General features: G+C 41.0%; 1 protein-coding gene across 1 annotated transcript in view; it reads left to right on the top strand.

The window, feature by feature from the left end:
- Snx12 (sorting nexin 12) overlaps nt 1-16,285 on the top strand; it is a 39,387-nt gene that overhangs the window by 7,014 nt on the left and 16,088 nt on the right. The window contains exons 2-4 of the mRNA XM_045140893.1: nt 2,177-2,272; nt 3,330-3,454; nt 3,979-4,069. Coding sequence (XP_044996828.1) covers nt 2,177-2,272; nt 3,330-3,454; nt 3,979-4,069 — 312 coding nt within the window. The remainder of the gene's footprint in view (nt 1-2,176; nt 2,273-3,329; nt 3,455-3,978; nt 4,070-16,285) is intronic.

Genomic DNA, 16,285 nt, shown 5'->3' with positions numbered 1-16,285 from the left:
CTGGGATTAAAGACGTGCACCACCACGCCCGGCTAACCCTCTCTTTTCTTGTCAAAAGGCAGTTGTAGAGAAAATAATTAGTTTCTTTTATTACCCATCTACTGCTCTCAATAGTCTTACTATCTAGTTCTGGTGGGCAACCAAGAGACTTGGCAATGGCCTGTAATGTTTTGGGGCATGAATACTTTCTTGACCAACAACTTCCTGGAAGGTATCCTACCCCAGCACTGAAAAATTTTCTAATAGCAGTCTATGCTTCTGGGTACATTATCCACCTCCACAGGATACTTCTGTCCAAACTCTCTCTTTTTGGAATATATATTAGCTAGCAAAGCAGTAGTTTCCATATGGCTTATTCATAACATCTTTAATTTTGATTAAGCCTCCTCCCACTCCCTCTTTTCCTCCATCCCTCCCCTGGCCCCACTTAGACCATTTGCAATTCTTAAGATGTAAGAATGAGCCTTTTATATCCAAGATAAACTATGTAAGCTAACTTAGGTAATGGCTATTCATTCTGCATTTTCCAGGTAAGGGGATAAGCAGATACATAGGTTTTCTATTGAGTAATTGAATAACTTGCATTTTGGGAGATTCAAGATTGTCATGGTTCCTGATCTTGATCAGATCATAATTTAATTAGGTAGACAACAACTATAAAACAGTGTATAAAACAATGCCATGATGAATACCCAACAGTGTGACAGGTGATAAAATATAAATATCAAAGGAGTTCAGATAGGGGTGGGAGATCCAGCTGAATGAAATGAGAGAGAACATGCCAGGCAAGTGCTTTACATCTGAGCCATACTTCTAGTACCAGTAGTCATAATATTATTGGGCAAGGTAAAGGTTGATATTCAGCTGGTGGTGGTTTGAAAGGGTTATAGGTACATGGTCCATAGGAGTTATTTTTCTTTTCTCTTTTGTGGTCCTGGGACTCAAACTCATGTGTTCATACATGCTAGGTAAGTGCTTTACCACTGACCTATGCCTCAGCTCCATAAATCTGTTTCTTTGTTGGGACCTGTCCAATGGCTCTGATAGGTGGCTATCATAGGTTGAACATTAGAGTTATCATAACTGTTCTTTTTTGTTTTATTTTGTATTTTAGAAGCAGAAACAGAAAAGAGAGAGAGACATAGAGAATGGGCATACTAGGGCCTGTAGCCACTGTAAAATCAACTCCAGATGCATGCACCACTTTGCACATCTGGCTTCACATGGGTACTGGGGACTTGAACCCAGGTTGTTAGGCTTTGCAGGCAAGCATCTTAACCATTGAAGCATCTCTCCAGCCTTTTTTTTTTTTTTTTGAGGTAAGGTTTCATTCTAGCTCAGGCTGACCTGGAATTCACTATGTAGTCTCAGGGTGGCCTCAAACTCATGGCAATCCTACGTCTGCCTCCCAAGTGCTGAGATTAAAGGTGTGCGCCACAAAGTCCAGCTTCTCCAGCCTAATTCTTAATTCTTTTTCTTCTTTTTTTTGGGGGGGGGATTTCAAGGTAGGGTCTCACTCTAGCCCAGGCTGACCTGAAATTCACTTTGTAGTCTCAGGGTGGCCTCAAACTCTTGGCAATCCTCCTACCTCTGCCTCCCAAGTGCTGGGTTTAAAGGCGTGTGCCACATTGCCTGGCTCTCCTGCCTAACTTTTGAGACTTTTAGGTATATTTTTTATTTTTCTTCGAGGTAGGGTTTCAGGCTGACCTGTAATTTACTTTGTAGTTTTAGGGTGGCCTTGAACTTCAGGGTGATCCTCCTACCTTTGCCTTCCAAATGCTGAGATTAAAAGCATGTACCACCACACCCATCCTCGATTTTGATTTTGAGACAGGTTCATATCATGCAGACCAGCCTGACCTCGAACTCTTGGAGTTAGATATGCTACTGTTGCACCACAAGGTCCCGCTGGCCTTGAACTCTTGATCTTCCTGCTTTAGCTTTCTAATATATATTTTTTTGAGATAGGATCTCACTCTGGCCCAGGCTGACCTGGAATTCACTATGTATCTCAGGATGGCCTCAAACCCATGGTGATCCTCTTACCTCTACCTCCCGAGTGCTGGGATTAATGGTGTGCATCACCACGCCCGGCCTTCTTCAGCTTTCTGAGTGATGGAAGCATATGTAGTACATGACCCCTGGCTTCTTGTCATTCATTCTTCCTTCCTTGTAGACAAACCTACCTATCTTCAAGCTGAAGGAATCATGTGTACGGCGGCGCTACAGTGACTTTGAGTGGCTGAAAAATGAGCTGGAGCGAGATAGTAAGGTAGAGTACATCTCTTAATTAATTAGCACCTTCGAAGAGAAGGTCAACATAGACTAAGAGGGTATAAAATCAGTCTATAGAGGAGACCCAAGAACTTGTCAAGGGTGCTGAGCAAAGTACCTTTTAAGTGCTCAGCACTAAATGTCTATCACACTTGCCAAGATTCAAGGAACATTGCAGAAGAGGTGAAAGTAATGTGAGTGCTAGAGCATGGGGAGGAGAGCTTTGGAGCACTTTGAGACAGAGTAGCCACTGCATTCATGATCTTGCAGCAACTATTATTATCTGCACAATATTGGTTCCATAATCATGTTGTCATGTATGATGGAGGAAGACACAAAAAGATACCAAAGTGGAAGAAGGAGTAGTTGGGAAGAAGAGGTTCAGTGAAAGGGGTATGAGCGAGGATGACGAAAGTAATGGGAGAGGATTATGAAAATATATTATTTACATGTATGAAAATTGTCAATAAAAAAGATCAGTCTATAAAATCTTGAAGGGAATGTAGAGGGTAACCCATTTTTATGTATTAAATGGCAATATATTGGGTCTGAAGGATATATTTGGAAGGTTGAAAGAAGTAAGTTTGAGGCAATTTTTTAAAAGTATTATTTCCCTTAACTCTTACTAGTGCTAAAATATATATTGTCAGGAAAGGTCAGGCTGAATTCTTGGATAATACTGGATTTTTAAAGGCAAGTGAGGATTACTTGAAGTTTATGTCCTTTCTCTTTAGTTCCTAAATTTATCCTCCCACAGAAACAAAATTGGGTCAATCTGAGCCATCCTAACTGTTCTAAATTCTGGCTATGGGGCAGGATGGATTCCTCATCTAATAAGAAATGAGTTATATAGTGCTGAGATGTGGAGGCAGGAGGATCAGAAGTTAAAGGTCATCCTTAGGTTCATAATGAGTTTAATGACAGCCTGGGCTACATGGCAAGACCTTGTCTCAAAAACATAAGCAACAAGAAAAGAAACGAGATATATAGTGTTTTTCCATATCATTTGCTTTCTTCCCTCTCCAACGGGATTTATATTTGGCATCTGCCTACAGATTGTAGTACCACCACTGCCTGGAAAAGCCTTGAAGCGGCAGCTCCCTTTCCGAGGAGATGAAGGGATCTTTGAGGAGTCTTTCATTGAAGAAAGGAGGCAGGGCCTCGAACAGTTTATTAACAAGTAAGCCAAGTTCCTGGCTGCTCTGCTTACTGCTTTTGCTATCATGATATCGCTCTCTCTTTCTGTACCCCTTCCCCTCTGCCTTTCTTTCCTCCCTTTGCTGGGGAATGAACCCAGGGTCTTGTACATGCTAGGCAAGTACTCAAAAGTAGTCTAAGCTGTATCCTCAGCACATTATAGTCTTTCCGTATTTTTTTTCTAATGAATACTATAATGTGTACATTTTGAAGTGATCTGACTGGACAGTTAAACCTCATTTCTCTTGAGTGAATTCTGATCCTGTATGTTAAGGTCTGAGTGCAATGCATGTGACCCCTTTTAACTAGAGATTCCTCTATTTTACCCTTCTGTCCTTCTTCCCCTCTACAAGATTAGGGTTTAGATGATACCCCATTACTCTCTTTTAGATGATTAATCCTTGGGGCTGACCATGACCATTCTCCCCTCTTCACATTCCTGTTCCTTTGCCAGTTTTCTTTGATCCTCAGTACAACTAACTGATAACCATCTTGGTTTCTTTATAGAATTGCTGGGCATCCACTGGCTCAGAATGAACGCTGCCTACACATGTTCCTGCAGGAGGAGGCAATTGACAGGAACTACGTCCCTGGGAAGGTGCGCCAGTAGGAGTCCCTCTCACCACTTGCCCTCTACTTTTCCTGCTGAAATGACATTGGTTTTTACACTAAGCCTCTCTTTCTCTCTCTCTTTGACTGAAGTCAGCTGCCCATCCCCTGGCCTGATAGACTGTTTGGCATTTTGCCCCTTGGTACCAGACTATACCATGTGGGCACTCTGCTAGGATCCTCTTCTTTGAGGATAGGTGGGAAACCACAGACAGATTCCCTTTGCTTGGGATTGGAGTAAGTGGGGGGAATGGACTGGAAGGCAATTTCTTGGGCATTTACCCATACCAGAAGGCTAACCTTGGGGGGAGGGGGGCTTGTGCTGGCGAGGCACTTGGATACATAACTGATGCTGCAAGACCAGGGGATTTTTCTTATTTTTAGGTTTAACCAGGAACGCTGACCAGGGCAATTCCCTGCTTTTCCTACCTGCATGAACTTTTTCCTGTTTGGAAAGGTGGTAGAAACCCTAAAGTTCTTGTTTTTTTTTTTTCCTAGGCCTGATCCCAGTTTTCTCAGCAGTTTCTTTTGTTGATTTCTCTCTCTCTCTCTAGTTGCTTTTCATGGCAGTGATCCTCCTAGAGTCGAAGCAGTCTGTTATATGGAGCTGGACATATGGGTTTTCTGGGCCCATCATGGCTGCTGCCAAGTTAGAAGAAAGCCATTAGTAGTAGGGGAGCTTCTGTTACTTAGTCCTTCTGTGGCTTCCTACTCTGGTTGTTTATTTTTGCTCACTGGCTAGTGAGTCAGTATGGGACAGCAGTTATCCCTCCTGAGGCCCTTGCTACTTTATGGTTCAGCTTTGTTGGTGTAGTGGCTTGAGGGATGAGGGTAACTCACCACTGCTAGGTGACACCCTGAATGGTGAGAGTGGGTCATCTTCTAGGTTCCTGTAAGTGGTAGGGAAGAGCACCCCTAGTTTCCTCCCATACTGCCTTCTCCAAGTCCATGTAGTGCTACCCCAAGGGCAGAAGCACACAGACAAACCAGTCTCTGATTTCTCCTAAGCACTTTGAGCTATCAAATGGGGCTCAGGGGTGAGAATTGTTCCTCTCCGCTCCAGCTTGGTCACAGGGTTATTGAACTGCCTGCACTTACTTCCCATGGAACTTGAGCATTGTCCCCAAAAGTTGAAATGGGGCTAGCAGCTGGGTCTGGATTTCCCAAATCTTAGAAGCCGAAGTAGCTTCTTGAGGTTGACTTCTCTCCTAGGCTTTTGTCTGGAAGGTGGTTTAATTGCTGGGGCCTGCTCTCTCTCTGTTCAGATGGTGGGATTAGAGCAGGTCAACCATGTGCCATGTGAAAACTAGGCTCTTGGCTTAGACTCTGCATCATGGAAGGATTGGAGTTTTCTGTGTAGGACCTTGGGGGAAAGGATTGCAGATTCTGCTATGACCCTGAACAGAGAGATTAAGATTGGATTTTGACATGAGACTTGTAGCCCACCTAAATGCTGAATTCACTGAGAAAGATGAGCTCTCCAGCTGCTGAGCCTGCGCCAGGGGCTGAACAACCCCTAGAGAGAAGCTGTGCTCCCTTTCCCACCTCACCAGTGTTGGTGTTGTTGCTGCCTTTTTGATTTGTATCCTCTGTTATAGACTTTTTTTTTTTTAAAAAAAAAGATTTCTTCTTTCATTGTGCACAAGTGCTGAGAGTTTAAGGCCCCATTTCTGCTGTGTATATTTCCTGAGCTGGGGCTTTTATTCAGCAAAATGTTCATTTTTTTCTGTCAGACAATGTCATATTCAACTCTGTTCATATTAAACCACTGTGAAGCAAGCCTCTGTTTTCCTCCTTAAGTTGTAAATTTACTATTTCTCAGTGTTAAGGATATATGCTGGGTATTGTGCAGAAGTTATACAACTTGCCCAATGTCCTGAGATGATAAGTGAATTTTGCATTTATAATGTAATAACATTGCAAAAAAGCAGACTCTTAATTGCTTGGAGCTATTTCCTTATCATTTCTTGCAACTGACTTTGTCACATAGGTAATGAATCTGCTTGCAGGGAGTAGCTACAGGTAATATACCTGTGGTTTAGGTCAGATTTAGTAGATTTGTTTTTTAAGCTTGTGGATTTGGGCTAACGTAGGTAGACTATGTTTCTGTTACATATATATATATATATTGTGTTACACACACACACGCATCTGTAATATACGTACATAAACGCACACATACATACCTATATTCTGATACATCCACACATCACTAGCAAATGTTATTTCTTTCATAGCTCTTTTACCTCAATTGACACTTTTGTTATTTTTCAAATAAATTTGATGCAGATAGAAAGATATGTGAACTTTGAGAACTTTTAATGGATGCATATTTTCACCTACTCTGTTCTGAAATGGTTTTTTATACACAGTGGGATTCAGAAAGGGTTGGAGTGAGGGGAGGTAGGAATCTTATTTATAAAATCACAGCTAATTTTAGAGCCGGATGTGGTGTTTCATATCTGCAACACCAGAACTTGGGAAGTAGTGGCAAGAAGATCAGAAGTTCAAAGCCAGCCTTGGCTACATAGTATTTGAGGTAAGACTGGGCTACATGGAGCCCTGCCCCTCTCAAAGATAGTTTTCAAAAATATTTTTGTTTTGTCTATTAGAGAGAGAGGGGGAGAATGAGAATGAGAATGAATGGGCATTCCAAAACCTTTTGCTGATGTAAGCAAACTCCTCACTTTACATTGGTATTAGAGAACTTAACATGGGCCTGTAGGCTTTGAAAACAAGTGCCTTTGACTGCTTAACCATCTCCCCAGCTCATAGAAAAGATAGTTTTAATGTAGTTCAACATGGAACAAGGGTGTAGAAAGTGGTATGTTTACAAGATGAAGGAACTGTAGAGATTTAGCAGTGATATTTGGTTCTAAAATGTTAAGAGTTTGGTAGTTGAGGAAAGAAATGACTGAAGATATCAGAGGAACAAGGAAGAATAGGCATGAGATAAAGTAAAGGAAGAGTCAAAAGCTATAGTCTTCATAGGGAGCAGTATTACAGAGTGATCTGGAGCATAATTAGAAAAAAATGCCTGTCAAATAAAGCATTAACAGAATTTTGGACAGATGACATTAAGATGAGTTGTGGGGTGGGTCAGAGTGGTTATAGTACAGGTAAAATATAATTATATTCTACTTCTGTGTAGACCTTAGACTTCAAGAGATTGTCATGCAAGAGAAAAATGAGAGGCAAATTAAGAAGAGGTTCAGGCACATCTAGTTAATTGTCTTTTTTTGAGGTAGGGTCTCACTGTAGCCCAGGCTGGCCTGGATTTCACTATGTAGTCAAAGGGTGGCCTCATACAGAGATCCTCCCATCTCTGCCTCCCGAGTGCTGGGATTAAAGGTGTGCATCACCATGCCCAGCTTGTTCTTTTTTTTAAAATTTTTTTGTTTATTTATTTGAGAGCAACAGACACAGAGAGAAAGACAGATAGAGGGAGAGAGAGAGAATGGGCACGCCAGGGCTTCCAGCCTCTGCAAACGAACTCCAGACGTGTGCGCCCCCTTGTGCATCTGGCTAACGTGGGACCTGGGGAACCGAGCCTTGAACCAGGATCCTTAGGCTTCACAGGCAAGCGCTTAACCGCTAAGCCATCTCTCCAGCCCTTGTTCTTTTTTTGTTTGCTTACTTTAATTTTTTTCCTTTTAATTGGCAGCTTTAAATTTATTTATTTTATTAGTTTATTTAGGTTTTTTGAGGTAAGGTGTCACTCTTGCCCAGGCCTACCTGAAATTCACTCTGTAGTCTCAAAGTGGCCTGGAACTCATGGCAATCATACTACCTCTGCCTCCCCAATGCTGGGATTAAAGGTGTGTGTCACCACACCAGGCTTTTTTTTTTTTTCTTTTAGATAGATTTTCTTTGTAGCCCTTGCTGGTCTAGAATTTGCTATTTAGCCCAAGGTAGCCTTGAACTCATGATCCTTCTGCCTCAGAGTTCTTCCCCCCCCCTTTTTTTGGGTGGGGTATGGTTTTGCTCTAGCTCAGGCTGACCTGGAATTCACTATGTAGTCTCAAGGTAGCCTCAAACTCATGGTGATGCTCCTACCTCTGCTTCCCAAGTGCTGGGATTAAAGGTGTGTGCCACCATGCCTGGCTTCAGATTTATTTATTTTTTTATAAATAGCATATCTATGGGCTGGAGAGATGGCTTAATGTTTAAGGTGCATGCCTGTGAAGCCTAGGGACCCTGGTTCAATTATCCAGGTCCCATTTAAGCCCAATGCACATGGTGGCACATGCATCTGGAGTTTGTTTGCAGTGGCTAGAGGCCCTGGCATGCCCATTCTCAATCTCTCTCTCTTTCTTCCTCTCTCTGTCTCTAATAAATAAATAAAAATAAAATCGTAAAAATATTTATATATTTATTTATTTGCAAACAGACAGATAGAAGAGAGACTGAGAGAATGGGTGTGCCAGGGCCTCCAGCCATGGCAAACAAACTCCAGATGCCTGCGACACTTTGTGCATCTTGATTTATGTGGGTATTGGGGAATCAAACCCAGCTTGTCAGGCTTTGGAGGCAAGAGCCTTAACTGCTGAGCCAACTCTTCAGCCTCTGACTCAGATTTCTGAGTGTTGGGATTGCACAGGTGTTTTTCTTCTTCTTCTTCTTTTTTTCCCCAAATATCAGGCCAGTTAAATTTCCTTTTTTTTTTGGAATCATATTGACCATTTTATTTTATTTATTTTAATTAATTAATTAATATTTTTCTTTTCAAATTTTTTTATTAACAACTTCCATGATTATAAAAAATATTACATGGTAATGCCCTCCCTCCCCCTACTTTCCCCTTTGTAACTCCATCATATCCCCTCACCCTCTCAATCAGTCTCTCTTTTATTTTGATGTCATGATCTTTTCCTCCTATTATGATGGTCTTATGTAGGTAGTGTCAGGCACTGTGAAGTCATGGGTATCCAATTTTGTGTCTGGAGTGAGCACATTGTAAGGAGTCCTTGCCTTCCTTTGGCTCTTAAATTCTTTCCACCACCTCTTCCGCAATAGACCCTGAGCCTTGGAAGGTGTGATAGAGATATTGCAGTGCTGAGCACTCCTGTCATTTCTTCCCAGCACCATGATGCCTTCTGAATCATCCCAAGGTCACTGCCATCTGAAAAGAGAAGATTCTGTACCAAAAGTGAGAGTAGTGTTAATATAAGGGTATGAATATTGAGAGAAGTGCTTACTGGGCAGTTTGATTAGCATAGTATATACATTTAGCCAGACAGCAGCAGACATTACACCCCTAGGACTCATGACTACCCCTGTTGTAAGTTTTTAGTATCAGGGATGTATTCCCTCCCATGGAGTGGGCCTCCAGTCCAATTAGAGGGCAGTTGGTTTCCACCATGACAGATGTGCCACTATTGCACCCGTTGGTTCATTTGGCTTGGTTGGCTAAATCTAAGGCTTGCAGTGTCCACTGTTGAGTGTCTTCACTGGTGATTTCTCTTTCTCCCATTGAACTGCATGCAGAATGGCTTCTTCCAGTTTTCTGTCAGCTGGTCTACATGGGGGAGGTTATCAGCTCAGTTCCAGCAGGATTTCTCAGTGGTCTTGCAGCCCAAGTATGTGGAGTCTTCAGCAATAGGTTCTTACCATCTATTCCTGGTGGGAAACCAAGGGCCTCACCATTTAGCACTGTCCTACAAGTTCTCTTAATCTGAGTCCTCTTAATTCTCCTGACTAAGGCAAAGATTAGTTTTCTTTGATAAGGAATTGAAATTTATACATGTATCTCAGCGTTTCCTATTAAATTAATCCCCTTTGTCCATAGCACAGAAAGGGTTCAACCTTATACTATGATCTGGGAGACGGAGGCTAGCAACAAATTGTACACATAGCTAGACCTAAAAGAAGTCTACATCTTCACATTCCAAAGATGGCTTATCAACCCTTTGACCCATTCTCTGAGATGAGATGTTGATCTAGTAAAGGTGGGAGAGGTGAACAACAGGATTCTTGGGAGATTTTGTGTGATACATACCCTAGGTGAGACACTTCTGTGTTGAAATTCTTACTGTAATAATTTAAGTCAAATCCCCTGCTGTGGAAATTCAGCCCTGCTGCTCACTGAAATGGTTATTTCTTCATATCCTTAAGGGCTCTTGAGTCCCTCCTGATATTCTACTCTGAGGCAAAATAACCATTCTAATTTTCTTTACTTGGCTCATTTTTAACCTTTTTTATTTTTATGATTCTGCAATCTCCCCAAGGACCCTATGTCAAGATGTCCAAACCTGGACTCTAGTTATAACCTGAAGGTTAGGTGGCTGTTACTCCAATTATACATTGTAGTACTTGATATCTCTCTCTCTGTCTGTCTCTCTCTTTATATATATCTATGTGTGTATGTGTGTGTGTGTGTGTGTATACACACACACACACACACATAGATATATATACACATACATATACATATACATATACATATACATATACATATACATATACATATACATATACATATACATATATACATATATATATATATATATATATATATATATATATATATATATATCTTTTTCTTTAAGACAAGGACTCATGTACCTGACACGACTAGCCTTGAACTCCTGATCTTTTCCACCTCCCAAGTACTGGAATTACAGATGTGTATCACCACACCTGGCTTTTTTTCTTGTTTTCAGACAGGATCTCGCTTTGCTCAGGTTGGCTTAAAACTCACTATGTAACCCAGGCTGGCCTCAAACACTTGGCTCCTCCTTCCTCAGCCTCCTGAGCACAAGGATTTTATAGATGTGAGTCACCATGCCTGGCTTCAGGTATGCTTTTGTTATTGTTGTTTTGAGGCAGGGTCTGACTCTAACCTAGGCTGACTTGGAACTCAAAACTCACATCAATCAATTTTCTGACCTCAGCCTCCCAAGTGTAAAGTTTACTTTTTAAAAATTTTATTTTATTTTATTTATTTGAGAGAGAAAGAGAAAGATAGAGAATTGGCGCACCAGGGCCACTAGCCACTCAGCCATCTCTCCAACTCATCAAGTTTTACTTTTAACATATAACACTTTATGATTCATTTAGCCTGTGAACCTCTGCTTCCTTCTTCCTTACCACTTACAACTTCATATTCCTCTTATATTTTCTTTAAAATATTTTTATATTTTATTTATTTATTTGCAAGCAGGGAGAGTTAGAGAGAAGAGAGACAGAGAAAATAATGTGGGCAGCTTGGGAACTGATCCCTGGACCAGCAGGCTTTGCAAGTAGGTGCCTTTAACTGCTGAGCCATCTTCCCATTCCCAGTGTGTGTATTTTTTTGTATGTTTACATACACATGTAGGATTTTCCATGAACATGTTTATAGTTTTTAAACAAAATGGAACATTTTTTTACAACTTAAACTTTACCTATATAATATATTGCACATTTCTTCTTGCATTAATACATGGAAATTGACCACATTTGGCAAAATAAAAAAAATAAGAAAAGTGATGGCATAACACTTGATATTATAGCTATAATTTAGTGACTTACCTATTGATGGACATTTGTCTCCAGTTATTTACTGTTATAAATAATGCTTTATGCCATCTTGCTCCTGTGTATAATTATTTCTGTAAGGTACATTTGAGAGGGAAATTCTGAATCAAGAGGTTTTTGCAATTTGTATTTTGATAGATAGTTATATCTGCTTATTGAGGGTAGTTTAGGCTGTCACAGCAAATGGGAGTTTCTGTCCCCTCCTCCAAGGTGGAAAAGTTCTATTTGCTGAGCCAGGCATGGTGGCGCACACCTTTAATCCCAGCACTCAGGAGGCAGTGGTAGGAGGATCGCCATAAGTTCAAGGCCACCCTGAGACTACAGAGTTAATTCCAGGTCAGCTTGGACCAGAGTGAGACCGTACCTTGAAAAACCAAAAAAAAAAAAAAAAAAAAAATCTATTTGCTAACAAGATGTTACCTTACCAAAAGTGACACAAATTTAAGTAATTGATAATTATCCAAATGGTTTGGCAAAAATATTTTCAGAGAGAGAAAGGGAGAAAGAGAGAGGGAGAGAGGGAGAGGGAGAGAGGGAGAGGGAGAAAGAATATGGCCACAACAGGACCTCTTACTGCTACAAATGAACTTGACACTTGTGCCACTTTGTGCATCTGGCTTTATGTGGGTACTGGGAATTGAACCTGGCCCAGAAGACTTTGCAAGCAAATATCTTAACTGCTGAGCCATCTCCCCAGCTCCACTTTTTTTCCATTTTTTAAATTATGTGTTGGCATGTGTGTCTCTTTTCCTTTCATCTTCTTTTGAGGCAGAGTCTCTTAGGTGAGCTTCTGGATTCTCCTGATTCAGCCTTACATTGCAATAGGTGCATAGGGATTACAGACATGCATAACTTTGTGTTTGGCTTTATGTGTGTTCTCTATACCATCACTCTTAATTCATGGCTCTGCATATTCCTAGTCCTCCTCCCCCCTATTTTGCCTTTGGGAGGAAAATGAAGTCCATTACTGGATGACAGTGCTATGTTTGATGAGGTAGTCTCATGACCAGTTCTTTTCTCAGATTAGCACTACTTGAGGCCAAATCCAGAGTAGGATTTATAGCTCAGCCTCTATTGATCTACAAAGAAATAATCATTTTATTTCGTGGGCCTTCAGTTTCTTCTTTTTATTATATATATGTATGCATGTATTTAAATGGGGGAGGAGAGAATGGGTGCACTAGACACATGTGCCACCTTGCTAGACACATGTGCCACCTTGTACATCTGGCTTACATGGGTATTGGGGAATCAAACCTGGGTCCTTAGGTTTACAGGCAAGCGCCTTAACTGCTAAACCATCTCTCCAGCAATAAATTAAAAAAAAAACTTAACAAATATTTTTATTTATTTATTTGAGGAGAGAAAGAGGCAGAGAGAGAGAGAGAGAAAGGAAGGAAGAAAGGGCGTGCTAGGGCTTTCAGCTATTGCAAAGGAACTCTAGACACATGTGCTCTGTTGTGTGTCTGGCTTACATGGGTCCTGGGGAACTGAACTGGGGTCCTTTGGCTTTGCAGGCAAACGCCTTAACTGCTAAGCCATCTCTGCGCCCTAAAAACATTTTATTTTTATTTGAGTGAGAGAGAGGCAGAAAGAGACACACCCACCCACCCACCGACTCACCCAGAGACAGAATGGATATGTCAGGGCCTCCAGCCACTGCAAACAAACTCCAGACTCATGTGACTCCTTGTGCATCTGGTTTACATGGATCCTGGAGAATTGAACCTGGGTCCTTTGGCTTTGCAGGCAAGTGCCTTAACCACTAAGCCATTCCTCCAGCCCATCATTTTTTTTTTAGTTTCATTTTTGAGGTAGGGTCTTACTCTCTAGCACAGACTAACTTGGAATTGACTATGTACTCTCAGGGTGGCCTCAAACTTACAGTGATCCACCTAACTCTTCCTCCCTAGTGCTGGGATTAAAGACGTGCACCACCATGCCTGGATATAGCCCTTCCTTTAAAAAAATATTTAATTTATTTAGTTGAGAGAGAGAGAGAGAAAATGGGCATGCCAGGGCTTCTAGTCGCTGCAAGTGGACAACAGACTCATACGCCAACTTGTGCACCAGGCTCACATGGATACTGGGGAATTGAACCTGTGTCTTTAGGCTTTGCAGGCAAGTGTCTTAACCAGTAAGTCATCTCTCTAGACCCAGTTTCTTTTTTAGTTATTTCCTCCAGGTCCAAACTTTACATTCCAGGAAGGGACAGAACAAGGATGAGAGGCCTAGAGTGAGATGGTAACTTAAATTGCCCAGTTTACAAGATTCTGCTCTTCTGGTTGGCTATCAACCTGTCAGTCAGAAACAAACAAGTATTTAATTAGCTGTAAGATGTGGGAAACACATGCCCTCTCTTGATTGGTCTCTTAATTGAGGGGTGGGCCCATCAGGAGGTTTACTGGTATGGAAAACCAGCGGGATATTGTCGCACTGCTTTCAAAAGGGAAGGTCTGCCCCGTAGCACCTAAAGTTGTCAGAGGGTACCTTGGAGCTTCTTTGGTTGATTTGGTGACTACCTCCCCACCACTGGGATGCCCTCTATACCTTGACACTTTTTTGGTGTCTCACAGTAGCTTTCACTGTGCTTCAGTTGACTGGTTTATACTTGTCATTTGGCCATTAAGAAGGCTTTTTCCTTTACTGCATATATCTTTCCATCAGTGCCAGCCTAGAGCTCTCCTAATCTGGTCTCTGAGGTTGTGTGGGTTGGGGCAGTGAGTGAGAGTTTTCTGGCACCAAGTTGATGTTCTTCATGGCAGTATTGCCACAGGATTCATGATGGAAGTAGGAGAGCATACAGAAGCTAGAGAGGCTGTGCTGTGTGGCTGTGATAAGTCCCTGGGAGGGAACCAGATAGGTCTGTCTGTTTTTATTTTCCAATAAAAATAACTTGCCCCCTTCTCTCTTTTCAGTAGGCTACCCCATTGTGTTCTTTCTTTCCTTTTTTTGTGTTTCTTTATCATGATTGTTATACTAGTTTCCCTTGATAAAAAATATTCACAAAGGGCTGGAGGGATGGCTTAGTGGTTAAGGTGTTTGCCTGCAAAGTCAAAGGACCCAGCTTCAATTCCCCAGGACCCACATTATCCAGATGCACAAGGTACATGCATCTGGAGTTCATTTGCAGTGGCTGGAGGCCCTGGCATACCATTCTCTCTCTCCTTTTCCCTCTTTCTCTCTGTAAAATAAATAAAAAGAAATTCACAAAGATGGAGCTAAAAGTATGCTCTGACCTCCACCCACAATTCTAACCCTCTGTCCTCTCTCCAAGAGACTACCTTTTGCAGATTAGAGGAAGCCTGTCAGTTCTTTTCCTATTTACCATAGAAAACTCATTGTTTTATGTTTTTTTTCTTTTTTTTTTGGTTTCTACAAAACTACCATGCTTAACATATCCTTTTTTTTTTTCATTCAGTGTTTTAAAATCATTTTATTTATTTTTTTCTTTTTTCCATTTTTTTATTTAATTTTTTAAAAATTTATTTATTTATTTATTTGAGAGCAACAGACACAGAGAGAAAGACAGATAGAGGGAGAGAGAGGGAATGGGCACGCCAGGGCTTCCAGCCTCTGCAAACGAACTCCAGATGTGTGCGCCCCCTTGTGCATCTGGCTAACGTGGGACCTGGGGAGCCGAGCCTCGAACCGGGGTCCTTAGGCTTCACAGGCAAGCGCTTAACCGCCAAGCCATCTCTCCAGCCCTTTTCCATTTTTTTAAAGTTTGAGGAAAGGTCTCACTCTAGCCCAGGTGAACCTTGAACTCTGTATTTCCAGGCTGGCCTTAAACTCACAGCAATTCTCCTACCTCTGTTTCAGGAGTGCTGGAATTAGAGGTATGTGCCACCATACCTGACTTATATTTTAGTTTTGGTACATCTACATTGACTTTATTTTAAAAATGACATACGAGCTGGAGAGGTGGCTTAGTGGTTAAGGTGTTTGCCTGTAAAGCCAAAGGACCCCGTTCGATTCCCCAGGACCCACATAAGCCAAATGCACAAGGGCGCGCATGCACCTGGAGTTTATTTGCAGTGACTGGAGGCTTCTTTCTCTCAAATAAGTAAATAAATAAAACATATTTTTAATTAAAAAATGACATATTATGCCATAGTTTGACTATAAAATGATTTAACTTCTTATTGATGTATTACTGGATTTTTTTTTTTATTTTACAAACAGTAGTGTTGTGAGCATTCCTGAATTTGACTCTTTGTTGGAATTTCTCAAACTTTATGATGTCAGGGATTCTTTGTATTCCTAAGCACTTGTTTATACAGGCTTATTCAACATGTTAAACATTAAAACAAAACATAAAAAATCCATTAAAAGAACAGTAAGAAACCCATTGTACATTAACATGAAAAATATTTTCCAATAAAAATAACTTCCAAGGTCAAAAGCATTAATAAGAATGGTAAAATTGTTTAAACTTTTTGCAAGTTACATTGATGTCTGCCTTCACAGGAGATATGAATTCTTATATCTGCTTCTTCATTTGATCTATTTTTGCTATTTAGATTAAAATATATCACAAAGATGCTGTTGTGCAAGGATATATATATATATATATATATATATATATAATGCTAACTTCTAAAACAATTATTTATTGATTTGAGAGAGTGACAGAGGGAAAGAGGCAGACACAGAGAGAGAGAGAATGGGTATGCCAGGGCCTACA

The sequence above is a fragment of the Jaculus jaculus genome, chromosome X (genome assembly GCF_020740685.1).
Source record: "Jaculus jaculus isolate mJacJac1 chromosome X, mJacJac1.mat.Y.cur, whole genome shotgun sequence".
NCBI classification, from domain to species: Eukaryota; Metazoa; Chordata; class Mammalia; order Rodentia; family Dipodidae; genus Jaculus; species Jaculus jaculus.
The sequence above is the reverse complement of the archived record's forward strand: the minus strand, read 5'-3'. Positions and strand labels throughout refer to the sequence as shown.